This window comes from Cynara cardunculus, assembly GCF_001531365.2.
Source record: "Cynara cardunculus var. scolymus isolate 2C chromosome LG 3, CcrdV1, whole genome shotgun sequence".
In the NCBI taxonomy this organism is placed as follows: domain Eukaryota; kingdom Viridiplantae; phylum Streptophyta; class Magnoliopsida; order Asterales; family Asteraceae; genus Cynara; species Cynara cardunculus.
The window spans coordinates 87,626-114,234 of record NC_037530.1 but is presented as its reverse complement, the minus strand read 5'-3'; the positions used below and the strand labels follow the sequence as shown (position 1 = coordinate 114,234).

Here is a 26,609-nt window from a genome sequence, read left to right as displayed (position 1 = left end):
GGATGCATTATGCATATATATAACATGCTTACTCTTCTGGTCCTTCATGCTTACTCTTAAGGCATGTAAAGAAGTTTTAGTGCCAATTTGTTAGCGAGGAAGCTATACATGTTATACATGATTGTTTCGTAGTGGCTTAATGATATAGAAAGTGGCTTTTAGAGGGGAGCTTTATGCAGAAAGCCAAAAAAAATTCCAAACCTGCCGCCCAGTTAAAAAACATGTTCATTTCATCTATAAAAACTCCTCCCAAACAAAAACTTTCTCAATCTATAAAAAGACAGATTAATCCACACAAACAGTTTTATTCATACAGGACTTACTGAAAGATCAACCAAATAGCCCCTTAGATTTGTTTGTTGCACTCTTTTAAGAACCAAAACCTTGGGGTCTGTTCAATTGCCAAATAAAGGCTAGGCTCATCTCCGTAGGTCAGCAGGTCTTTTTGGGACTGGTGATGAGTCGGAGTGTGTGCAAGTTGACCCGGAGATTAAAAAAAAATATCATCTAACCACAAGAACTACACCAAAGATACGTAAGCCGTTAGCATGATCAAAATGTTTTTTTTTCTTGCCCTCTTCCCCTAACACCTAGCTACAAAAAGAAAAAATACATGCCAAAGATGGCCTGTTTTAAGGTAAATTGTTATTGGATCACGTTTCTCCATACTCCATATTGTTGAAAGAAGCGAAAGCTTGAGATGACAAGTGTTGATTTGATGTTTGCTGAGCTTATTCAGCTCCAAAGCCTGCCATTATAGATTCTAAACCTCCATTCCAAACACCATCTACTTGCAATTTGCCACACATCTGTTCGTGTTATTTTCTCACGCATTGAGACAGAATCAATATGGAGGGGTTTTACAACACTAAGATTATAGGTGCATTTCCAATGGAGAACCTACTTTTTCTTACCACATTATTTTCAAGTCATCAAATTAAAAATCTAGATAAAAGTCTATAACAATAGTTCTCTTTTTGTTTGTCCCAAGTATTTTTTTTTCAATATCAATAATAAATTATTAAGCCAATAAAATATATAGAAAAAACTAATAAAAAGTCACTTCACATCACGTTTGAGATAAGAACCAAAATTCTTATATAAGAATTCAAAAAAAAAAAGATTCTTATAATAACTCTCTTCCAATGATAGTTCTTGTAAGAACATACAATTTTTTGTTTAGAAGAATTTCCTATTGTAGGTGCTCTAAATTTGAAATTTCACACGATGGAGTTCACTTTGTCAAAAAGATTAATAACACTTTGAAATAAGAGAACATCTGACTTATGATTATATAACTTGATTAACAAAAACTAACAAAAATGTTTAAAAACGTTCTCAGTGAACTGGAAATAAATAAACAGAACTTATTGATCAAAATTAAGGTTACCATTACTAAGGATAAAAATATAAATGCTCCTCTCCTCTGGAGAGTAGAGAAAAATTTTTAGAGTCAAAATTAAGGTTACCATCACTCTTTGTATAACATGAAGAGTCAAAATGAAACGTGAAATGACAGTAGTTTTCATTATTTGTGAAGCTTTTGAGTTCCCTCCCACAACTAAAACCTGCAATTCCAAATCCTATGTTACATGACTTACCTCACATCCTATACAAAATGATATGCGGTCTAAAAGAAGCCAGTGCTGCTGGTAGAGTTTTCGGTTTGGTGAATCAGGAACAAGTATCTGAAGTCCGATATATTGTGATTTCCTGCTGCTTAAAGTACCTGCGATCTTCTTCATCAACAAGTACCAGATTCAAATAATACTTGACGCTAAATTTGTTGTTAATATTGCGATGTGTGGGGGTCAGTTCGTATGGGCTCAGGAACAGCCTGATTGGTATAGATTCACCTGCAAACACCAAAATAATATCAACTCACATCATTAAATAACTTGATAGAAACTAATATATATATATACACACACATTTTACATAATATATATATATATACCTCTGACAGGAGCACCGTCCATCAACTCGAATTTTGCTAGTGTCTCTGTCTCTACATGGGTGTTGGCCCCAGAACCAGTAGATTCTCGTCTTCTGATCTCGAGATCCATATTCTTTAACTTGATTCTAACAAGAAGAAAATATATCTTCCCGATGATTACATCCTTCAAATGATACCTGGATGGATATAGACATAGCAGTTAGCCACATCATCTTTCTTTAACTTGATTCTAACAAGAAGAAAATATATCTTTCTTTTAATTTTTGTTTTGCAAGCCGAAGGTGTTAGAATATAGGATAGTAGAAGAATAGGTGCAACAAAATCAAATGATTAGGACGTGAGAATCACTGTCCTTGGGATAATATCCCCCAGGGTTATAGGCTAATGATACCCCCAGGATTCCCTGATCAGATAAGATATATTCAACAACAGAATAATCTTCCATGAACATACTGCACAATTATATTGAAGAGAAGAAGAGGATTAAGAGAGAGCTAAAATGATGAAATGATTACACATATAAATAGGTTTGTGTTTACAAATGATTGTAATTAGAAATACCCAACATTTGACTTTATCCAAATCAAAAAATCATGAACAAACTACTGTCAAAAACGGTCAGAAAAAATGTAGTCCCAGGGCTAACGTGACATGGAAACTAGCGTGAGACACTGTTTCCAAACATAAAATCTGATTTTTGGAATTCGCACAGGCGTTCATAGTGCTAATGCTATCTTTTGACCATTTAATATGTGTAAAATTCACACAAGGCCAAACCATCCTTAGCTAACTTGATCTCTTAAACAACTCTATAAGTTGTTTAAAGATTATAAACTAAGGAAGAATTTATCAGTCTACCAACATGGGACAAAATCTCACCATGAAGACTATATACACAACAAGAAGGTCCTCATAGAAACACTCTCTACCCCTTGGGATAGAAGCAAGGTGTACGTACCCCCCCCCCCCCCCAAAAAAAAAAAAAAAAAAAAACCTGCCTCTGCATGGGATTTACTGTGTTGATTTGGTTTGAGAGAAGTGGTGAAGTGTTACTTCATGTAGGGTGTGATGGGTCAATTTTTTGTTGTTATATATACACACACATACACACATAGAAAGAGAGAGAGAGAGAGAGAGAGAGAGAGAGGGGATCATGCGAGAAGTTTCAATACCATATATGATTACACTCTTTAATTATATGATTAACCGTCTACGTGTTGTCAATGCAATCATATATGATATAGAAACTTCTCGCCTTCTCACAAAATGTTTAGCTTCTCGTTTGAACTTGCCTCTATACATACATACATACATATACATACATACATACATATATATGTATATATATATAGATGAAAGATCTTTTACAAACCTAACCATTAGTACAAACCTAAACCATACAAACCAATTAGCTGAGATATATATGGAAGATTATCAGAGTTCATTTATTATGATCAATGTTTTATATTAGGAAACAATCGAGATAGTCATTGACTCAAATATTCACTAAACTAGATGAACGGTTGAGATTGGTTTGTAGGGTTCAAACGAGAACACCTTTATTTTACGAGAACGCGAGAACATCTTTTTACTATAGTCAATCACATATGATACAAATGTGATAAATCAGAGACGTGGACAACTTTTGGTGCCATCTACGTTGCAGGTCAAATCGCCCTTACACCACGCCCCCTCCCGTGTGTTATCACATGTGATAAAGGTGTTCTTGATGTGAAATTCTAATTCATCACGTGTGATATTAAATCATAAATGCAGACGACTTTTGGCGCGACCTAAGTCACAGGACACGTCGCCCGCACACCACCAGTTCCTCTCACGTTTATTATCACATTTGATAAGGGTGTTCTCGCGTTCTCGTAAAATGGAGGTGTTCTTGTTTGAACCTCCACCTGTAAATTAAACCACCTATATGTGTGTGTGTGTGACTGGACATATGCAAATCCTTAAGTTTCATAGTCTTCTCGACTTACTTGCTCTTGTTATACTCAAACTCGATATGAAGACAGTCTTCTATTCCAACTTCCATCTGCCAGGGTTACATATCAGAGAATGAGAAAGCAATATGCATAACAATGGATTCCTTGCATCACATTGCACAAAACATGATCATCTATATAATCATATCTCCTAATAAATAGATTAACAAATACATTGAAATATCATGGTGCCTCACTGACCTTGATGCTGTTGTTGATTGATGGAGCTGGACTATAGTTGCGAACCTGCAAAAAAAAACGATAGTTGCTCAGAATGAATGAATAGGACAGCTTTCACAATGAAGCACCGACAAGCTGCCACAAATTTCTCATGGTCTTCTAAAATGGATAAGAAAAAAAAATTGAAGGATACAATCACATATATTAAAAGAATGTAACAATCCTACATAAAAGACTACCTCCACTGGCCAAAGAAAGAAAGTCTAAGGGGCTGTTTGGTTGGTTTTCCATTAAGACCTATATAGATAAAGCTGACTGTGTGGATTAATCTGTCTGTGTACATTAGGAGGATTTTTGATTGAGAGTTTTTCATATATAGAAAAAACGTGTTTTTCAATTGAGAGGAGCAGGTTTAGAGAAAACTTGGCTTTCTATATAAAGCTCCTCCTAGAGGCTTACGGAATAAGTCACTTTCAATATCATTAAGCCACTACAAAAAAGTCTTGTATAGCTAACGAAATAAGTTGTGAGTTCCGTTAAACTCATTATACCTCTCTAAAATACCCTCCTCTTGGCCATGTCCTTTTGCCAGTGCATTGAAATGTCTAAACAACTTTCCTTCCCACACTATTCTCTCCTGTTGCACCATCTCTCATCCCATTCTTTCTTGTCCTCCCTTCTATCCTCTCTCTCTTCTCTTTCTTCTCTTCTCTTTCTTCTCTTCTATCTTTCCTCTGATAGAATTTCGATGGTTTCTTCTCATGGTATGACTGGTACTTCTCCTTCTTGAAGTCTCTTCGKTCAYRRGGTYTCTTGATGAACTTCTTTTGGAACTGTCTTGTAATCAAGGCCAGAGACTTAGCAAAGGCTTTGATATCATCATCTGATTCAGATGACTCGTCTTCAGATTCCGATTCTACCACCATTGCTTTTTTGTTTTTTGTTATGGTTTATTATTATTAGAATGCTTGACGGTTTTTATACTAATTATGTTTTTCTTACTTTACAATAGGAAAGGTCCGTAACAAAATATGACCTTGAAAAACAAAAATGTGTTTCCATTTCTATGTTCACAAGGAAAAAAAAACAGAAATCACAACACTAAGCAGTTTTTTAAACAAAAACATAATTGTTGCTAAATTACGACTTGTTTTCTAAATTGTTTTTCCCTAACTTTGACTTTGCATCAATACTTAGGGCATGTTTGTTTTTTTCAAACTTACCTCTTAATACCTTTGAAGTCTAATTCGTTCAGACGTTTGGGCATTAAGAGCATTTGTTTTATTTTTAAAATAAGAGATTAAAAGCTCTAAATGTCCTTTGAAATTTTAAGTAGTAAACGTATCCCTTAATACCTCTTGATCCTAATCCCCCTTTTATCAAATGGTTCATATTTTGGGGGCTAGAAGAGATTTGTTAGCAAAAACTATTTATCTTTTATATTTTTGCACTAGTTTGACCGATTCAAAATTCAGACTTCGGACGTAAAAACAATCTTACTGATCCAGATTTCAGACTTGAGGACCACCTCTTATAAATCAGAAATGAAATCAGAATTCAGCACCTCTTAAAAAAAGAGCGCCACCTTAGACTCCTTAATCAATATAATATATTGGCAAAGGTGTATAGCCTGGAGCACTAGAAACTCAGTTGAGATATGTCTTCAGTAACAGAACCAGAACAATGCAACTACTATGCAATAATGCAATGTTCATGCCAAAAGTTCACAAGAATGCAATCCAGATCCAAGCTCTATCCCTTAAAGTGCATGTATGAGGGTCATTTCATGTGAGAGTGTGTATTCATGAGAAGGGGGGCGTTAGGATAGGGATTCTCACCACAAAATCTTGGTATTCTGTTATGCTACCAGCATATCCCCGACTGATTGTTACCTTCAGAACATACCTGAGAAAAGATGGTGCAGGAAATTTTAGTTATGTTTAAAAAAATGTTAATCAGACACATAAAAAGGATGTTACCACAGAACGACAAAAAAACTATTTGACTATGAAAGAATAGAGAATATGTTACAAGAGCACACATCAAATGTAACGATTTTCCAAGCTTGTCCTCTACCTCAAAAGTATAGTGGTGGTTTTCGTGAAGACCCTCAATTTGTACAAAAGCGTGAGAATACAGGTAGAAAGAACAATGACTAGCAGTAATCCGAGGAGGAGAAAAATGAGTAAGAGAAAGTAACGAATAGATACATTGACAACAAAGAAAAGGTAAGGTAAGGTACTAAATAATCGTAGAAAAGGTAGGCCAAACACAACCTCTCTAACCCCCACCCCCACTAAACCACCTTCAAACTCTCCAATTCCATTACGATCATCCATGCCAGCTAGTCCCTACACCTAGTCTTCCGTCTCCAGCTCCAAGTGATCCTATCCAAGGTCGTATCCTCGAAAATGTGAAAGGTTGACATGTTCGTCCTCAGTTGCTCATCCCACGGCCTCCTCGGCCTTCCCCTCCTCACCCCCCTTAACCATTACTCTTTTTACTCTCCTCCCTGCTGGCACCATTGGTCTCCTATGAACGTACCCAAACCATCGTAATCTCCCTATTGTCAGTTTATCCGTGATGGTGCAACTCCCAACTCCGCTCGAAATGCATCATTCGGGATTTTGTCTAACATGATCTGGTGACAGGTCCACCTAAGCATCCTCATTTCCACGACTTTTAACTTTCTCTCATCAGCCTTCCTTGTCAGCAAACATTCCAACCCATACAACATAGCTGGTCTAATGCTTATATAGAATTTGCCCTTTAGTTTCAGTAAGAACTTGTCAAATGACACTTCTATGCCAGCCTATACTGTTAGTTGTGCCACTCGTTCTCAAAGCCCTATCATCCTATGTACGTATGTATGTGTCATATGAGAGACTGAAAAACACAAAATAGATCAGCACGGTTCCTCAAATAGTACCCTAACTCTATACAAATGAGTCCTCTTGATGGTAGATAGCATATAGACCACGAATAAACCGTTTTAGAAAAGGAGAAATCAGCTCGCAACCATGCTCCAACCAAGGTGGAAAAAGAGGAGAATAAAAAAATCATTATTTCTCATAGAGGAGCAGAGAACTTGAAGAATATGTTAATGATATCTTTGCCTGATTATGGAGTACCAAAACAGTAACCCTCCCCCCCCCCCCGGCGACCAACACCTTAGTGACAATGCAGCACGTGTGCATCATTTTTATGGTTAACGCTTTTTTGTCATTTTAACTTGGATAAGAGAGACTTACCTAAGTCGCACATTCACACCATTGTATGTCTCATACGGCATTTCAACCGTGGAAAATTCAAAAGGAAATGTTTTCCTTTCATATATTTCACCAGGAACATCCAGTTCACGAACTACATAATAAATGGTAAAATATTAAATAATGGATTGAAAAAGAGAATGTGTGTGTGTGTGTGTATATATATATATCAGAGAGGAAAAGTTGGTGTAAAGTAAATCATAAATAAATTACTAATATTGTTGATTTAACAATGCAAAAAACCAAGACAAAAATTGTCGTTTCATCATGGACATGTAACAAACAAAGTTAATCTTAGTCGAACGGACTTACCAAGAGAGGTGAAATCATAAAAGTTGCCTCTGTCAAAATAAATTTCTGCAGAAGGAAATAATAAATCAACATATTAACAGGATCCGAATCGTAAACTGCTCAAGAAACAGACAAACGGGTTAAAAGTAAACAGGAAAATCAAATCAACATAATGTTGAGAACACCAAGTCTAAAGCCCGTGTAGCAGCTGTTAACAAACATGTTATTTATGCAATGTGACTGATATCTTCTAGTAAAGGTAGAATTGTGCCGGTACCAACAAAGTGATGGATTTATATTCAGATAAGTCTGATCATCAGATGGTCCAGACAAAAATAAAGATAGAAGCAGATATGTTAAAATTGTAAGTAGAAAACTCACCAATCTGACCGAGGAGTTCTATTTTAATACCATTATGTTCAACCTTCTTCCCTTGCACTGGTTCTACGGAAATCTGAATGTGATGGTACACAAGTAAATATGAAGTGTTACATTCACTAGCCTATATATAGAGAAACAAGTTTGTAACATTGCACACCCTGCAGCATGATCACTTAAGTTAAGTAGTCAACTTTAAAACAAAAATATTACTAAATACCTTCCCAGCAATGCTTTCTCGACTTTGGAAAAGGGGGACCATTGCTGTCTGACTGTTTTCCTTCTTCAACGGAACCTAATGAAGAAAAGTAGCAAAGAGCATGATTATAAAAGCACAAACAGGTCTAACAAAACAGTAAAAGGTTACAGGGAGATTGGACAAGTGAAATGTTTCAGCAGTATGATACTTAAACAGGCAAGAGTATATCATAGAATTAAACATGGATACCCTAGCAACTTCATATAGCTATGAATATCAAAAAATGCCAAAAAGCAGCCTAGTACATGAAATAAGGCTAGGCTTCATGGCATGAACTTTGAAATACTCATACAGTTAAATGAAAGCCCAGAATTTCATTAATTACAAATCCATGCCCGGTGGTTGCTAGAATACAGAAATCTTACATTCACATAGAAGATTACATTTAATTTAGACCATAATGATCAAACAGATCATCAAATCAGGTAAATAGAACCAATACATACATCAATTTGAAACCGGTATGCTAATCATCTAATCTAGAACCATAACTATAAGAAGTGCACACCTGCTTGCGAGTTTTGGCATCATTAAGTGTGATTGAAATATTACAAGACGGCTTGAAAGCTCCTAAAATGTAATTCTGGTCAAGGAAAAACCAGACTGGAATAAGTCCCATTCCATTACAAATCTGAATAATGTAGTGCAGAAACAAAGGAACCAGGTTTAGGTAAGATGTTACCATTCCGCCAACGATAGATTCCCACTCCCAATGTCTTACTTTGACTCGGTCTTAAACCCTAGAACAAATCAGACTGTGTCATTCCCAACAAATTCCAATTACAAAATAAAAGATATACGGCATAAGAGCTATTAATCGGTCTGATTCCGAAATTGCAACACATTATATGCCAGTAGAATAAACCAAAACCCTAATCGATCAAGATAACATAATTTAAGTAAATTTTCCGTTTGAAAACCTAATTTTTTTAGTTTATGCTTGTCTCTTGTGAAAACGTAATTGAGTTGAACGATATATATACAAAAACACATAAGAAAGCGGGAGAAAACGCTCACCGGAACGTTGGTGGAAGAAACCGGTGGCCGGATCTGTGAACTGAGGAAGTGATCTCGTGAGCTGACGACGATGGCAGAGATCGGAGACGCACCAAAAGTTTAGTTAACAAAAAAAACATTTGACAGATCACAGTGTCTACAACTGCCCTCTGTGGCCCGTGTATGTTAGGAATTTCACGCGCTTTACAACTTAGGCCCATTGGATCAGCATTAAGCCCAATAAACTTAAATTTGGTTGTTTGTCCGGTTGCGGGTTAGGGATGGTTTTCTACAAGTTTATTAGGTAAGCGTTTATCAAGTCAAATTAGCTTATTGAGTGAGCGTAACAAGGAGCAAAAATCTTACCCAGTAAGAGTGATGGAAGGAGCAAGAGTTTTACCTGGTAAGTAATAGTGACGACTTTTACCTAGTTCACACTTGTCAGGTAAAATGTTATATTCAATTCCTATTAAAATATATCAATTGAGATAGTCGATGATCGATTGACAGAAACGATCGGTTAAGGTTAATCGATTAAGAAACGTCGTTTCTATATGTTTGGAGAATAATAAGAGGTTGATTTTACCTCTTACGTGATAAGAGGATAATAGGAAATAAGTGTCTCTGAAAATTTGAAAAAAAAAAAACAAACAGTCTCAATGGCCCTACCTCCTAATAGAGGCTGATAAGAGTTTTTTTTCTGAAAAAACAAACAAGGCCTTAGGGTGTTGTAGATCAAGGACGAATAGTATCAATATCGATCTTGTCTCGAACCTGCTTTCATGTATAGAAATCAGCTCACTACCCGCCGAAGTAGGGATCGCCCATCCAATTTGGGTCAAACTTCCATCTCTAGATAACTAGATACACTCCAATTGTGAATGTAGATAACATAAAATCCAATTGTAATGCTGATATAACCTAATTACATAGTCAACCTAAACATAAAATGTAATCAACAATGTTGGTTATATAGTAAAAACGTTTGGATAATTGAATCTATTTGGATTTCATAGACTCCCAACCTTATGTGGCCTTAATCCCAATTAACATATATGTTAAAAATCATGCCATGTGTTGTACATATGAACATTCAAACCATACAAAGAATTAGATGGAAAAGAAAATTCACCCTAGAAACGATAATTCATCAAATGATAAATCTAAAAACTGTATATAATTCGATGAAAAAAACCTAGATTTAAAATAATCCTTGTATAATATAAAACTTGTTATAATCGATAAAAACTTCGTTGTTTTCACCTTTTTTTTTGTTTTCATTAATGCACGTTGCATTTTTTTTTTTTTTATTTAAAGATTTGCAAGTTTGTTTTCAGATGAAACATGACGACTTTGTCATTATCACCCAATATTTCATCAATAATTTATAAGTAGTGCATTGATGGCAATAAAATATATTAGAGTATGTCATTGTCTTCCTTGTTTATCTATGATTTTAATTTGGTTTTTGTTTACAACAGATTACAAAAACTTTTTCGATTACACTGTAATAAGAATTATGGTTAATTGAATTTTGGAGTTGTTTCTGAATCTAATTTATTTTTGGTTTAGTGAAGTTGTTTTTGTACTCAGGTTTGATTTTTATTTTTATTTTTCAAATAAAATATATGGAAAAAAACAAGCATGATAAAATAATAATAATTACTATGCATTTGCTTACTAGTTGTCAACTGCTTTTTATTGAGTAAAAGGTGCTTATTCGGTTAGAAAGGATATTGATACCAATACACTCTAACCTACAAAGATATTGATCGAGATGCTGATCCAGTAAGAAAAAAGTTGTTTTCAAACTCGATTCGTGTTTCTGTCAGCACTTACCTATAACCTTAGTAAATAATCATTTTTAGTCAAATGCTTATCCAAACCGAACCTCTTATTAAAACGACACTTGATTGGTGCTTCTTCAGTTGTGTTAATAAATGACCCTTAAATTTATCCTTATAAATAAAGTGTGAACCATATATAACACACTTATTGATGAAAATATAATGATGACTCTTATTGATGGTGTCGTAATTTCAAATGTTTCTAAATGATTTTTCTATCAAAACACTAAAATATTGATAATTTTCCCACCATGATTGATGATTAGTATATATTTAGAGACTTCTTTTTGTAATCAATTCCAAAAGACAACTAAAGAAAATTTGTTATTATTGGTATGCATCTCTCTCTCTCTCTCTATCTATCTATATATATATATATATATATATATATATACACTATATTATAAAGCATGTGACAAAAATTATTAAAAATAATTTTTTATACATAAAATACTGTTTATTGATATATATTATTTAAAATTCAAGATTACAAGTAATTGTACGTAAGTACAGCTTATTAAAACTTTATGTTTGAATTCGTGTAACTAACTGTAAATAAACATAATCAAATAGTAGATAAATATCTCATTTTAAATATAAAAAATCTAAAATATAATTAAGATAATCATTGAAGTGTAACAAAATACTTAATTATTAAACTAAAAATAAATTAAAAATACATAAAAAAGAAAAATTTTAATTAATTAGTTTGATATTAATATCAATAAATTTTTTAAAATTTTTATGATATATCTTTATAGTGAGTTTATAATATATTTATCAAAAAAAAAAAAAAGAACTAATCTGAAATTAGGCATATATTGTTGACTGCATTAAGATGTTTGAAGTTTGACTCATAATTTTCAACTTTAGACCAATTTTCAAAGTTGATTTTTTTTACCGGTATTCATGTCCGCCATTATTCAAATCTGTACTTTATTCATTCAATTGGCGTTTGTTTTCTAAAAGATAATTAAGTATAAAACATGATTTCATTTTTGATTTATAATAGGTGATTTCAAAATCCGAAGTTTGGATTACTAAGATTGTTTATTTTTACGTATGAAATCTGAAATTTGAATATAAAAGATAAATAGTTTTTTTACAAAAGTATAAAAGATAAATATATTTGATAATAAATCTCTTCGAACCCCCAAAATATGAATAATTTGATAGAGGACGGATTATGATTAATAGGTATTAAAAGATATATTTATCACTTAAAATTTTAGAAGACATTTAGAGTTTTTAAACGTTTATTTTAAAAATAAAACAAACAATCTTAATACTCAAACGTTTGAACGAATCAGACTTCAGAGTTATTAAGAGATAATTTTAAAAAAACAAGCAAGCGCCACTGATTGGTCTCTCTCTCCTCTCCCTCCTATTTTCTTCCTTTCTTTCCCCTCGGGGGAGCTTTAGTTAGTTCTTTTTTGGTGGATGTGATTCACCCCCACCCGAATATGTATTGTTGCTTTTAGCGTTTTTTTTGTTTTTTCTCGTGATAGGTGAGGCCTCCCTTTCTTTCTCTCTCTCTATAGAAAGAACAATATCGTATTGATGTATTTAGTTGATTAATAAACAATATAGAATTTTACAGCAGAAACTAAAAAAAAAAACTTTGCACCGTAACAGATTTACAACCCAATTTCATGTCGAGAATTTTGCTTCTCTGACCTATCGAAATCAAGGAACTCCTTCTTACTATTTTTGGTCTTCAGTAGTCCATACAATTTTCTAAATTCTTTAACTGACGGAACACTATCTCGCCGAAAGAACCCTGAATCACCTGATTCTTCAACGGTTCTAGCCGACCCACTATGCATCAATCTTGGTGGTAACCCGCTTGACCCACCGTGACCCATCAACCCTGACGGCACCCCAAGTGCACCGCCAACCGAAACACTATGTGTCAGTCTCATCGGTTCCTCCATCTTGCTGCTAGCTACACTCGTCACCTTCGTGTCGCTATTTGATTTTAGCGCATTCATGACGGTTTTAAGAGCACGGGTCGGTGAACCGCGGTTAAATATCATGATCTCGCCAATCTCGGCAGGGCTCAAACTCGCACCGCTTTGAAAAATCTCTTCAACTTGTGGGAAAAGCTTGTGCTCTTTGATCCCCAAATGGCTATTGGCAAGGGTTTTGAAGGCCGGGAAATCACATAAGGGGAACTGCACGTGAACGTCTATTCTACCAGGCCTGAGAACCGTTGGATCAATTTGATCTTTACTACTGACCGTAAAGATCATCACGCGTTCTTCACCGCAGGATGAGATGATCCCATCCATGAAATTTAGAATTCCAGATAGATTTACAGCCGTTGATTTCTCAACCAAATACCGGTCTAAATCTTCAACGACGATCATGGATTTGCTCGTTGTCTGTAGTAGAAGCAATTTCAGATCGGAATCGTTGGCGACTTTGGATAAATCGACGTCATAGATGTCGTAGTGAAGAAAGTTTGCCATTCCGGCGATAAAGCTCGATTTTCCGGTGCCGGAAGGACCGTAAAGTAGATAACTCCGTTTCCAGACACGGCCGAGACGGTGGTAATACTGTTCGGACTTCAAAAACGATTCTAAATCGGACTTGATCTTGTTTTTGAGATCGGAATCTAGCACCGCCGTGTCGATTGTTGCTGGATGAGTAAACGGTACTGATATCCACCGTCCGTTCTTCTCCGGTTGGTTCTCGGCGTTGATGTATAGCCTCGTTTGCTTCGTCTTCTTCTCGATTTCGTCGGCAACATTATGAATGTGTTGAAGGTACGAAGAGAGAATTCTACGTTTTTCTTTCTTCCTCATCTTCAAAACCAAACAATCCTTGTCGAACTTCCAGAAAATTCGTGAACCAAGGTACGTATCTGAAAAGATCTGATCATGTGCAGCATCGATCACGAGATTAATCTCGTTAGGTTTGCTATTACCTGAGAATAGATTAACAAAATCGGAATCTTCCGCTGAAGGTAGTGAATTAAGATAGACGAAAACTTTGCGATAAACTTGATTTTCCTGCATGTGTTGGTTGAATCTAGGGATTTTGTACAACTGGTGCCCATGAAAACCTTCCTCCAAAAATCTCCACTTATTCTGTAAGAAGTGTCCTACGGACGTCCGTGATAATACCCTAGGAACCAACCAGAAACCAATCACCCCCACCAAAAATACAACTAAAGTTGCAAGAAACATAATGATTGTAGGATCTACAACACCCCCAAATATGAACAGCACAACACAATGATATCGATTTGATTCAAAAGATGGCGACTGAATTCAAGTATTAATTGTGAGAGAGAGAGAGAGAGAGAGGATTGAGGATATGATGATGCTGCTGCTGCTTTTAGGAATTGAATTTATAGGATCATAAGAATGTTTTTGAAGATGGAAAGATTCAACAAGTCAAGAAAAAGATATGATTATAAAATTAGTAAAACATACATGTGAAGGAAGATAGATCCAAGTCAAGAGTGGGGGGTGTGAAGAAGCTGGGAACGTACATGGATGAATATGGTGGTGGAATGTTTGATTGGTCTATAAACGTGTGCTTGTGTCATATTTCTACTGATTTGTTTATACTTAATCTAACGAAATTATGCTTGTCCTTCATGTCTCCTAATAATTATTCATTCTTTAAATATCCAGAAAGATACAAAACCAACTTATTATATACACAAAGGGTGAAACTGGACCATTGACCTTAAATAAAAATACCAAAGTTCTTACCCTTTAATCTCATATCCCTCTATGAATTATATTTTAGAGGAGAATTGATCCGATATATCTTGATGCATCTCATTAGTGTTGACATCCAATTATGATTGATTTAATCTTTTCACGTTTCTCATCATAACCCTATCCCTCTAACAGGTATCCTATAAAGTAAATATAAATAGGTAAGATGTCACGTTATAAGAGCATCTATAGCATGTATATTATATTTGTGTCTTTTTTTCTTTCTCTATTTTAAAGGAGAGTTTAATATAACAATTGGAGTAAATTTTTTCCAAATTTCTAAAAAAAATTATTGGAGATACTCTAAATTTTTATTTACTATGAAGATACAAATTGGTTTTTAAAGTATATAATATTTATATACAACAAATGTAGCAAATAAACGCACACACTATCATCGTCTTTGGTGGGTTTGAACCATTTTCCTCCTGCAAAGCTAAAGGCTCCGATACCGTTAAGCAAAGACCCTTTGGTAAGATATATATATTGTTACATGTGTGAAGATACTTTTTTTGTAACTATTGGTTTCTATATCAGTTTATGTGACCCGACCAGGTTCACGAATGACTCCGAACGGCCCGGAGTCAACAGAAACATCCATGTCCACGAAGGGATATGAGAGTGTCTAGATTCAGATATGAGATTTCACTACATCCTTGTGAAGTTTAACCGAGTACATCACAACTTAAATGATTATTTAATGATATTGTTAGTTTGGAGTAAAATTGTAAATGAAAAAATATGAATTTTTTACTATTCTAAAACATAAATGTCAAAACGATGTTGAAAAAATTGATTTGTTTGATAGGGATTTATTATGTTATTGTAAATCTAATAAAAAAATGTATATAACTTTTTAGTAATATGACAACCGATAAATTGCTATTAATCTAATAATAATAAATAAATAAATAAAAACAAGGTCCAAGGGTTAAAGATAAAAGCATTGATTATTAACTCTAAAACGACTTATTGTTTCATATGGATCAAAGGTCATGTATGTAGTTGTTAAAATGGCTAAATGTTATTGGGTAAGCAGATTTTACTCACTAGAAGCAAATAATCGTTTTATATCAGCATGATACTCTTGAAGCAATTGAAAAGGGCTGTGAACTCATAGTGAGAACTGGCCACTACATCTACACGTATTATTTTTTTCACAATTGAGGAATACAATTCTCAAAGTAATTAAAACTTAATTAAATTATTTGTTTAGTTACTGCGTTTTCAACATATTCTTTAAATTTTCTTTAAAATGGAGAATTAGAAATCAAAACCGATACCATAATGATCAATATTAATTTTGTGGGACCCAATCCATAATGCTCATGTGATTGAATGTTTGGTATATAATCATCCTCACCAAATGTTTATTGAATACTTAGCGGGTAAGCAAAAGTCCTCTCCCCTCTAGATGCCAAAAAGTTCCTTATAGTCATGGAAGCTCATTTATGATAACTCCCAATCATTCATGTACGTCTAGGGATTAGTCGGTACATGTAAATTGACTCCAAAACCCACCGGTTACCAAAAAATTGTGGAGGTGGTCAGTCGAAGGATTGATGGCTGTGGTGGGTAACAATTTATATGATTCAGTCACTCTACTTCCGACTTCCGAGACTCAAGCATGCACCAGTACACAAGAAGCAGCCAAGAAGTCTCTATACACCATCGCCTCTTTCATCTCAAATCCCAGTTATGACTACAAAAGTTAAATAAAACATCAACAATCACATCTTAACCCAAATCAAATAGTTACATCCATCACATAATTCTGTTATTGAACTGATACAGCGTTCGATCCCAACAGAACTTAGCTCTTAAAGTTGCATACTAATATCGTATTGTAGCACCACTTTTTGCATAAACATATCATGGGATAAGTTAGTCAAATTTCCCATTCCATTTCACCTGAGGCTATTGGCACATAATAATGACGTAAAATCGTTACTATTCAAAATTGGGAGAGGAAACCTAGGATATCTGAATCTTGACCTATCAATTATCTTCACGATCTTGGCTATCTGCTGATCTGATATTCAGAAACTGAGAGACGACAATTTTGGAAAGCTCGCTGATGGCAGCTTGAACTTGATAATCATCTGTTTGCCTTGGCCCTGACCATACCTCTGGTTGTGAACCCAAACCACTGTATTCACTAGCTGCAACCCTCGTCTTTTTGGATGTCACAACCACCTTCTCTAGATCTGCTTGTGATAATGGTCTTGGCCACTGAATAAGAAACATAACAGAATAAGAAGCTGTTGGGTTGGTTTTCCATTAAGTCTTTTATTCATATGAATAATGTTGTCTGTGTGGATTAATCTGTCTGTATGATTGAAAAAGTTTTTGTTTCAGTTTTTCATACATGGAAACTTGGTTTTCTACATAAAGCTCCCCCTAGGTTATTGAATAAGCTACTTTCTATATCATTAAGCCACTACCAAACAATCATTTACAGCTTACCACATAAGCCGAGTCCCATTAAGCTACTAACAAACAGACCCGACACATTTTCCCTACAAGCCTAGAGAACTCTAATATCCGATGCAAGTATCATTGAAACTTTTTTCTTATGTCTCTCTTTTCATCACACTTTTCACAAACCGGGTTTCATCAAAACTCTGAGGTAGAGGTCAGGTCCGTGTACATCGTACCTCCCCAGACCCCACTCCAGGTGAGATATATTGGGTTTGTTTGGTTTGGTTTTGTGAACAAAGTAGACTGAAACATGATCTAGCATGCTCGATTCTGTCCTCCAATTAACTTAGTTGTGACAAGTACAAGAGACAGAGAGATACTTACATGTGATGACTTTCCCTTCTTCTCATCATCTAGTAGATCCCTGATGGGAAAATAGGCTGCTTGCTTGCAGAGCTCCAGAAGATCTGAGCCTGTATAACCTTCACACATGGCAGCTACGTAGTCAAGGTCAATGTTGTCTTCTACTCTCTCACCCTTTAAAATCACCTTCAATATCTGAGCCCTTTCTTTGCGGTCAGGTATCCCGATTTCAAATGCCTGCGGAAGGCGTCTGAGTATTGCTTCATCAAGTTCTGAAGGACGATTGGTTGCAGCAAGAACCATCACTCGAGCATTCTCTACAACCAAAATATAAACACCTTTATCAGAAAAAAGACTAGAAGGCTACAGGGGTCTGAATTCTGATATAGATATTATCTTGGTTATCAAAAGAAAACTTACGGTCTGTGGTAAAACCATCCCATAGAGCCATAAACTCGGTCTTCATATTGGTTAACGCTTCATGGTCCGTAGTTCGGCGCTGACCAAGAAAACTATCGACCTCATCGATAAATATTATGGCAGGCTGGAGCTTGTATGCCAAACTAAATACAGCAGCAACTGCAAAAATCAACCATCACTATGAGTGAACACTTTGCAAAGGGAAAAGGGAAAGCTTGGGATAGAAACAATATTATGTGCACCGAGGTTTTAAAGAGCGGAAACGAGCCTCGAGGCGTTTTCCTCTTAGGTACGTCATACGTGACACATAAGCCTCAAGGGGGTCAAGGCGTGAGCCCCAAAAAGTAAAACAACAAAACTATAATTCGGTAAAACTTGACAAAAAAAACATATTTCATATTTCCATACAATAAACAAACTTTAAAGCCCATGATTCAGAATATTTACACACACATATATATAACCGATCATGTACAAAATTTATATATTAAAACAGATTTTATATATATATATATACATATATCTCTGTGTGTGTGTACATAGTCACAAGAATATGTACATAAATCAGAATATATATATATATATATAACAGATATGTAGATAAAACAGGGCATATATACACACACATATAAACAGATTATATAAAAACAGCATGTATATACTAATATATACATAAGAAACAGAGAAATCGTTGGAGAGAATAGCAAAGAAGCAATCGCTGACTGTTCGGTGGAGTCTTGGAGAGAAGAAGCAATAGAAGTCGAAAAAGCCTTATTAATTTACTGGTTTGGTTTTGAATTGATCTAGGCAGAAGAATAAGTGCCTGGGTTTCATATATCGATTCTGTTTCCATAATAATACTAGGGTTCTTTTAGTTTTAAAAAGGGAAGGTTATTTATGAAGGAGAAAAGACCCACGCCTCTGGACCAGCCCACCGGCCCACCCATCAAGGTGCACGCACAATCTGGTCTCTCAGAGGCGGCACCTCATAAACGTTTTTGGCCGAATCGCCCTGAGGTGCGCCTTGATGCCTCTGCCATTTTTAAAACAGTGGTGTGCACCACTAAAAGGCAACTAGATGCAATATGATAAAAACATCAACCAACAAGAGTGAAAATGTGAAATAATACTAGGGTTCTTTTAGTTTTAAAAAGGGAAGGTTATTTATGAAGGAGAAAAGATCCACACCTCTGGACCAGCCCACCGGCCCACCCATCAAGGTGCACGTACAATCTGGTCTCTCAGAGGTGGCGCCTCATAAACGTTTTTGGCCGAATCGCCCTGAGGTGCGCCTTGACGCCTCTGGCATTTTTTAAAACAGTGGTGTGCACTACTAAAAGGCAACTAGATGCAATATGATAAAAACATCAACCAACAAGAGTGAAAATGTGAAATAATAACTACACAAGCAGTCGATAATGTGTTAACACATCAACCTGCTTACTCATGCTTTAAGCTTCCTATCCTTCTCCAAAAAAACTCTTGTTCCTCCTTTATCCAACATTGTTTACTTCCCTACCAGATCTAAGGAGCTCATCGTTTATATGTCTCAACATGAACCCCGCCTACCAGAGACACTCCTTTGTAGACGATGAATATTCTTACCAAAATTGAACACAGGTAGACCTACTTTTCATTTGTTTGTTTCCAAAGAAGTAAAAGAAGGACCAGAAAACTGCACAGTAAAGGTGGTTGCTAAAACTCCTTAGATCTTGATCCCCGGCTGTTTGGGGAACGAAACTATTCCCAACAACAAATGGAATTTATAGATTGTAGTCAGGGTCCAGGCAGAATACATCTTTAGACCAACCTTTTGGGTAAGGTACCCATTTTTCTTCTGTATTGTTTTCTCCATTTCTATTAATACTATTACCTGCTTGTAAAAAACCCCAAAAGACAAAGAATATAGAGGCGAAAGAAATCACAAGTCATGCTAATAGTTTCTAGAATTACAATAATCAAGTTACCACAGGCACAAGTCATGCTAGTATTTTCTGGAAGTGCATGGAATGCATTTTGATCAACCACATAAACAATCAATCAAACTCTATCCTCGTATGGCTCCTTTTTCCAATTTCAGCATTTGTCTACTCTAAAACTCTCTCCATTAGTTCCAAACAGAATGAATGAATTATCTTTCAAGCATCTATAGATCTACTTGAAGATTTCTATCGTATTGGAATGCATACATGTCACCTTCATAATAAATACATAGCAAAAGCTTCTTAAGTTTTCACTCTTAAGAAACCAAAACTTATAATCACTAAACCCTGCACAAAAGATCTACACTCTTGAAAAAACAATGATGTTTGAACACTCACCAAGTTTTTGTGCGTCTCCAAACCATTTGCTCATCAGATCTGATATTCTCACATTGATGAAAACTGCTCCAGACTCTTTCGCAATAGCTTTTGCAAGCATAGTCTTCCCTGTACCAGGTGGGCCATACAACAAAACACCTTTCTGGGGACCAAGGAGCTTCCCGTAAGAAAAGAGCTCAGGCCTACGTAGAGGTAATATGACCAATTCATATAGTGCTTGCTTGATGGAATCTAACCCTCCAATGGAGTTAAATTCCACATCAATGTGATCAGGATTTATCACGTTGCATGCAATGACATCCTGTTATGCATAAAACATAAGCAAACGACAAGAAAACAAATGATTAGATATCGAACTTGCTTACCTTCTCTCCAAAGGTTCTCTAATACACCACAAGGGAAGAGTTATAAATGGTTCTCCTCAAAGATTTTCCTCTTTGCAAGTAAAACTGTATTACTCCATCCAATTGATATACATAAAGATCATCATACTTCACAGACTATTAACCAAAAACCACAAGTTCTTAAGATACTAGTGGTCGTTATGTAATTTTGCAAGATCAATGGTTTGTTTCCAAATTCCAATACATATTAGAAAATCCAGGAACTCCTAACCTTGAATAAGAAGTGCTTTTTATATAGCCTCCCTACTATTGCTTGTATTAGTAGCATCAAAGCAACGATTTCAACGTCCTAAACCCTAATATACTTGTTAATTTGTTTCAAGAGGTGCACTTTGATTTTGCTATCTCAATCCAATCGCCAAATTGAGATGGACTAGGTCGCAAATTAACGCCAGTATAACCCTAATCCGTAGTAGCACTTGTTGAAACCAGTAAAAATCAATCGCTCATAAATTAGGACTATGCTTGCACCATACGTATGTTTGAAATCAAATCGAAGGTGTAAATCATTACAGAATAGTCGATTATATACCTCGTACGGACTTGTTTGGATAAGAGGACGGCCTAAGCGCTTAGAGATTTCTTTCTTCTGTTCCAATGCTTTCTTTGAAGCCTCTCGATTAGGATCAAGATGTTTGAGGCCGACGAACAGCACGAGACAACTGAGGGCGGCGCTGGCGGCATACAACACCAGTTCCTGCAAGAACTTGGTCTCCGTTGTCGATCCTTTCATCTTTTCCGATTCCTCTGGCTCTGTCTGTTCCCCTTTTTTTCTTTCCCTTCCCTCTGGAATGTTCTGGTGGAAACCGGCTTTCTTTGGGGATAATGCAACGGCCACGTGTTTAAATCCCACCGGCTTTTCGACTTCGCCGACCCTTTATCTAATTTAGGGATGCGCTCCGCCCGGGGAGGTCGGTCTCGTATTTCAAATACGAAGGTTTTGGGTTGATTTTATACATAGGTGGATGTTTAAACGGAAACCCTTTATTTTATGACAACATCTTTGTTATATGTGATAATATGTGTAAAAGAATTCTGTGTTGTGTAGACAACGTGTTCTATGATTTAGGTTGCGCTAAAAGTTGTTTGCGTCTATAATTTAGCATTACATGTAATAGCCTTGATGAATTATGGTATCATATCAACAACATCCTTATCGCATGTGATAATACTTGTGAGGGGACTTAGTAGTGTAAGGGCGACTTGGCCCGCAACCAAAATCGCATCGAAAATCGTCTGCATCTCTAATTTAGTATCACATGTAATTGTCTATAGTAAAAGATGTTCTCGCCTTCTCGTAAAATAAAAGTGTTCTCGTTACGAGAACAACCTACTAATCTCAAACTTTTTTAATCAATAATTTAAATTATATTAAATATAAATAAGTTAACAAAGGCAGTAATGTAATCAAGTATTTTTATAAATTTTATTTTATTTTTATTAATTATAATTATCTCATCCTTTTTGTTGGGATTTTTACACGTTCACTGTATCACTTTCTTCATTTCCATTTTCTGCTATCTTTTTCTTCTCATCGATTCATGGTATCCAAAAAAAAATCGACCTAGAATTAAGGGTTTGAATGTTGTTGGTTAGTAATTGAAACTTTGATGTTTATCGCATGTGATAACACATCCCAATTTGAAATTGTCTTAAGATAGTTTTGTTGATGCTGATGAATGTTCGATAATAGTGTGATAACAAATAATATTTCATACTCTTATTTTTTAAATCGGTTGTGTTATTGCCAGGGTTGTAATAATATGGGTTTTTTTAATCACATGTGATAAAAGGTACATGGAATTGTGAAAGTCAATATTTTTAGTCGATTTATAGTTATTGGTACATGTTGATTTGAATTTAATGTTATAGTGGTTTTGTAATTGAGAATTTTGAATTTCATCACATATGATAAACATCCCAAATTGAAATTGTATGTTACTGTAATCCTTCATGGGGTTGATTATCATATGATTATTACAAATATATCACATCAAATCGTGTAGTCGATTTCCTAAGTTAACCTTAGCCGGACGGAATCCTTGTGATAATCACATGATTATCACACCCAAATCGTGTTGAAATAAACGATGATCATAATAGCCCATTATGTTATCCCAGATTATCGGTTTTAGTGTTATCGTGTTTTTAAAATTTTATTACTTTAAATTCCAATATTACCCTTTTGCCTCTCAAAATGTTTTGAATTTTTTTTAATTTCATTTTTTATTTTAAAAATCTTTTAATTTTTATTGTTATCACAATATGAGGTTAATAGGTTCTTTTCGCGTTTTCGCAAATCACAAAGGTTATCGTTTGAACCTTTATATATATATATATATATATATATATATATATATATATATATATATATATAGGGGCTTAATCAAATGAAAACTGATTAGTTTGTGGTAACTGTGAGATACAATCTCAACCACAAATCAACGGATAAATTAGGAAATTAATAATTATGATAGTTTGAGTTAAAATTATAATTAGAGGGCATTTTAGTTATTTTAAAAAAATTTCTCTCTCCTCTCTCATCTCTCTTACCTCCAATCTTCGGCCTCCGGTGAACAAAAATCCGGCAGGTACCAAGTAATCACAAAGATACAATATGTGATACCCATTGTGATATACAGTGTTACCCAAATGGTATCACATTGTGTACCTTTGTGATTACTTGGTACCTGCCGGATTTTTGTTCACCGGAGGCCGGAGATTGGAGGTATGAGAGATGAGAGAGGAGAGAGGAATTTTTTAAAAATAACTAAAATGCCCTCTAATTATAATTTTAACTCAAACTACCATAATTATTAATTTCCTAATTTATCAGGTGATTTGTGGTTGAGATTGGATCTCACAGTTACCACAAACTAATCAGTTCTTATATATATATATATATATATATATATATATGTGTGTGTGTGTGTGTGCGTGTGTGGAGGTTCAAACGGGAACACCTCCATTTTATGAGAACGTGATAACACCTTTATCACATGTAATAATATACTTGAGGGAACCCTGTAATGAGTGGACGACGTGTTCTATGATTTAGGTCGTACCAATGGTTGTCTGCGTCTATGATTTAGCATCACATGTGATGGTTTTGATGGATTATAATATCATATCAACGACATCCTTATCTCATATAATAATACTTGTAAGGGAGCTTAGTGGTGTAAGCGCAACTTGGCCCGCAACCAACATCGTATAGAAATCGCCCGTGTCTCTTATTTAGTATCACATGTGTATCATATGTGATGAAATAATAGTATCACATGTAATTGTCTATAGTAAAAAAGTGTTCTCACATTCTTGTAAAATAAAGGTATTCTCGTTTGAACCTTCCATATATATATTCAATGGATTGAGAAATCGACAGTAGGTTTATAAATTAAAAACAGTACGACCAACCATGATTTATGATTTTAAAAGATCAAAATATTTATATTTATATAAATAAATAAATAAATATATATATATATATATATATATCGGGTTTGACGGGTCGGGTTGCCCAAAATCAAGCTATCTCAACCCAAAGATCCTTTCAGAAATCGAGTTTTGGATTCCGGAACATTCGGATGTTATACAAACGCCTTATTTTCGCTTCGTATTCGGATTCAAATTTTAGACAGTTCGGATCTTATACACCCTCAATCTAATTATTGGTCATTGTTGTTTTTGACAGGTAAATGATACAAAATAAAAAATAAAAGATGAAAATGATCCTTATTTAACGGATTATATTAATTACATATTGTAATATCGAAACCGTAAAGACAAAAAATATTATTTTTGATGAACCACAAGGACCAAATTTGCATAAAAGTTAAAATATCGATTTGCATTAAGCTCGTGTGAGAAATAGTACTATGTGAAACTTCAATGAATTTCATTCCTTCATTACCATATTTTTAACAATTTTTTGTTAAAATAAAAAAATTTTATAATCTTTTTAAATTCAAATGAAATATTTTCTCAAATTTCTTTTTTACATTGAATATATTGTCAAGCTATTTAATACTTATAATCTCATACCCCACCTCATAAATTGTGTTTCATACAATAATTGACCTGGTGCATTTCATTATTGCTGATCCTCAACCATGATTGATCAATAGTGAAGATCTCTTCTTATCTTCTCAATATAATTTTCATTCTCATCATAACTAAATCCTCAACCTTTACACACACACACACACACGTATATGAATACATACAGACTAACAAACACATGTTGCGTGTAATAAGTAATAAAAATGGTCAAAACAAATCGATAGAACTGAAATTGAAGTAATAAATACCGTCACTGTAAAATGTTTGCCTAAAGAATGTCAGGGTTGGGTTAAATTTATCAAAAGGTGTTAAATATGGAATAAGTCCATAAATAAAAACATGATCCGATTACACACGCTTCTTAAAAAATAGAAATAGAAAATATTCTCAACCTTGTTAATAAATGGAAAAATATTTTCAACATTCAATGTCGTATATCCCCGCCTTGATTTTATATTTATCTCATATTTTACAAACATACGTTTTTGTTGCATGTATCAATATGTACTAGAAATAAATTAAAGAAACGATTTATGATTATCTTATATTGACTAAATCGTCAGAAGCCATATCCCTACACGTCTATTCCATATTTATATCAACATACTTATTTCCATCTTTTATATACATTGATTTACACTAAAACGGTACTCGTGCAATGTAGCGAAATATATCTTCATTTTAATGTTTCATTTTATTCATCTTCTCTGTCGATATAATACAGTTTTATGTAGTTTTAGAAAACTATAATGTTTTTATTTTTAAATAAAATATAAATTTGAAAAAAATGTATTAATATTAACATTAAATTAACTATTTAAAAGTTTTCTTTTTCTGTGTAATCTCTTTACTTTGACTTTTTATTTATAATTTAATTTAGATTTAATAACAAAGTAATTTATTTTTGTTTAATAATATAATTTTTATAAGGATGATAATTAAGATTTTGTTAAAACTCGATGATTATTTTAATTATATTTTAATTTTTTTTAAAATAAGATATTTATCTTGTATTTGATTATGTTTATCTGCAGTTAGTTACACAAATTCAAAAATAAAGCTTTAAATAGTTGTACTTACGTACAATTTACTTTTAATATTGAATTTCAAGTAGTGCGCATCAATAAACAGTACACCATGCATAAAAAATTATTTTAAATAATTTCTGTCAAATGCTTTATAAAATAATATAGATATGTCAAAAAAAGTAGTCAAATATTCTAATATTATATTATATAAATTAAATGATAGGTTAATCAATACAAACCATGTAGTTAAAATATCAAATAATAAATTTTCAATTGGAATGGGGGGTTTTCATTTGATAATTGGTAAATATTTGAGAAGTAAATAAATGATTTTAATTTTTCATCTGGTCAATATTTACGTCCTTGACCGTGAATCACTGGATAATTCCTCGAATGAGTATGTGAAAGATAGAGGGGCAGTTTCGTAATTTTTACAAATAGACGGCAAACAGATTCATATGTGAACTCATGTGATACACATATGAACTAGATATCATATGTAAACTTGTTAATTAGTTTATAAGTGAATAAATTAAAATAGTTCATATGTGAATTACACAAATTCACATGTAATATATATATATATATATAGAGGAGTTATCATATGAAAACCGCCCTCATTTGTGTAAACCGTGCAAACCACCTTCATCTGTCGATTTCATTGTTTAATCTTATGAAATTT

At 34.2% G+C, this 26,609-nt stretch overlaps 3 protein-coding genes across 4 annotated transcripts; all 3 read right to left on the bottom strand.

Moving 5' to 3' along the window:
- Window positions 1–1,450: 1,450 nt before the first annotated feature.
- On the bottom strand, window positions 1,451–9,476 carry LOC112508866 (vacuolar protein sorting-associated protein 26B-like). Its single transcript, XM_025113673.1, has 12 exons — window positions 9,349–9,476; window positions 9,014–9,071; window positions 8,840–8,914; window positions 8,293–8,367; window positions 8,076–8,148; window positions 7,716–7,760; window positions 7,386–7,497; window positions 5,973–6,039; window positions 4,156–4,200; window positions 3,949–4,004; window positions 1,958–2,133; window positions 1,451–1,856 (listed from the first exon to the last, which is right to left on the bottom strand). Exons 2-12 carry the CDS (start codon window positions 9,014–9,016, stop codon window positions 1,675–1,677), a joined length of 909 nt encoding a protein of 302 aa, XP_024969441.1. The 5' UTR covers window positions 9,017–9,071; window positions 9,349–9,476; the 3' UTR covers window positions 1,451–1,674.
- Window positions 9,477–12,768: 3,292 nt separating this feature from the next.
- On the bottom strand, window positions 12,769–14,504 carry LOC112508864 (AAA-ATPase At2g46620-like). 2 transcript variants are annotated; one of them, XM_025113671.1, is made up of 2 exons: window positions 13,237–14,504; window positions 12,769–13,146 (listed from the first exon to the last, which is right to left on the bottom strand). In XM_025113671.1, the coding sequence occupies exons 1-2, from the start codon at window positions 14,363–14,365 to the stop codon at window positions 12,812–12,814; spliced, it is 1,464 nt and encodes a 487-aa protein (XP_024969439.1). In that variant the 5' UTR covers window positions 14,366–14,504; the 3' UTR covers window positions 12,769–12,811. The 2 variants fall into 2 exon arrangements, with proteins under 2 accessions (XP_024969439.1, XP_024969438.1); XM_025113670.1 differs by having other exon boundaries at window positions 12,769–14,504.
- A 2,115-nt stretch (window positions 14,505–16,619) lies between these two features.
- LOC112508865 (ATPase family AAA domain-containing protein 1-B-like) lies at window positions 16,620–21,674 on the bottom strand. Its single transcript, XM_025113672.1, has 5 exons — window positions 21,370–21,674; window positions 20,434–20,734; window positions 18,113–18,271; window positions 17,714–18,009; window positions 16,620–17,140 (listed from the first exon to the last, which is right to left on the bottom strand). Exons 1-5 carry the CDS (start codon window positions 21,568–21,570, stop codon window positions 16,907–16,909), a joined length of 1,191 nt encoding a protein of 396 aa, XP_024969440.1. The 5' UTR covers window positions 21,571–21,674; the 3' UTR covers window positions 16,620–16,906.
- Between the last annotated feature and the right edge of the window lie 4,935 nt (window positions 21,675–26,609).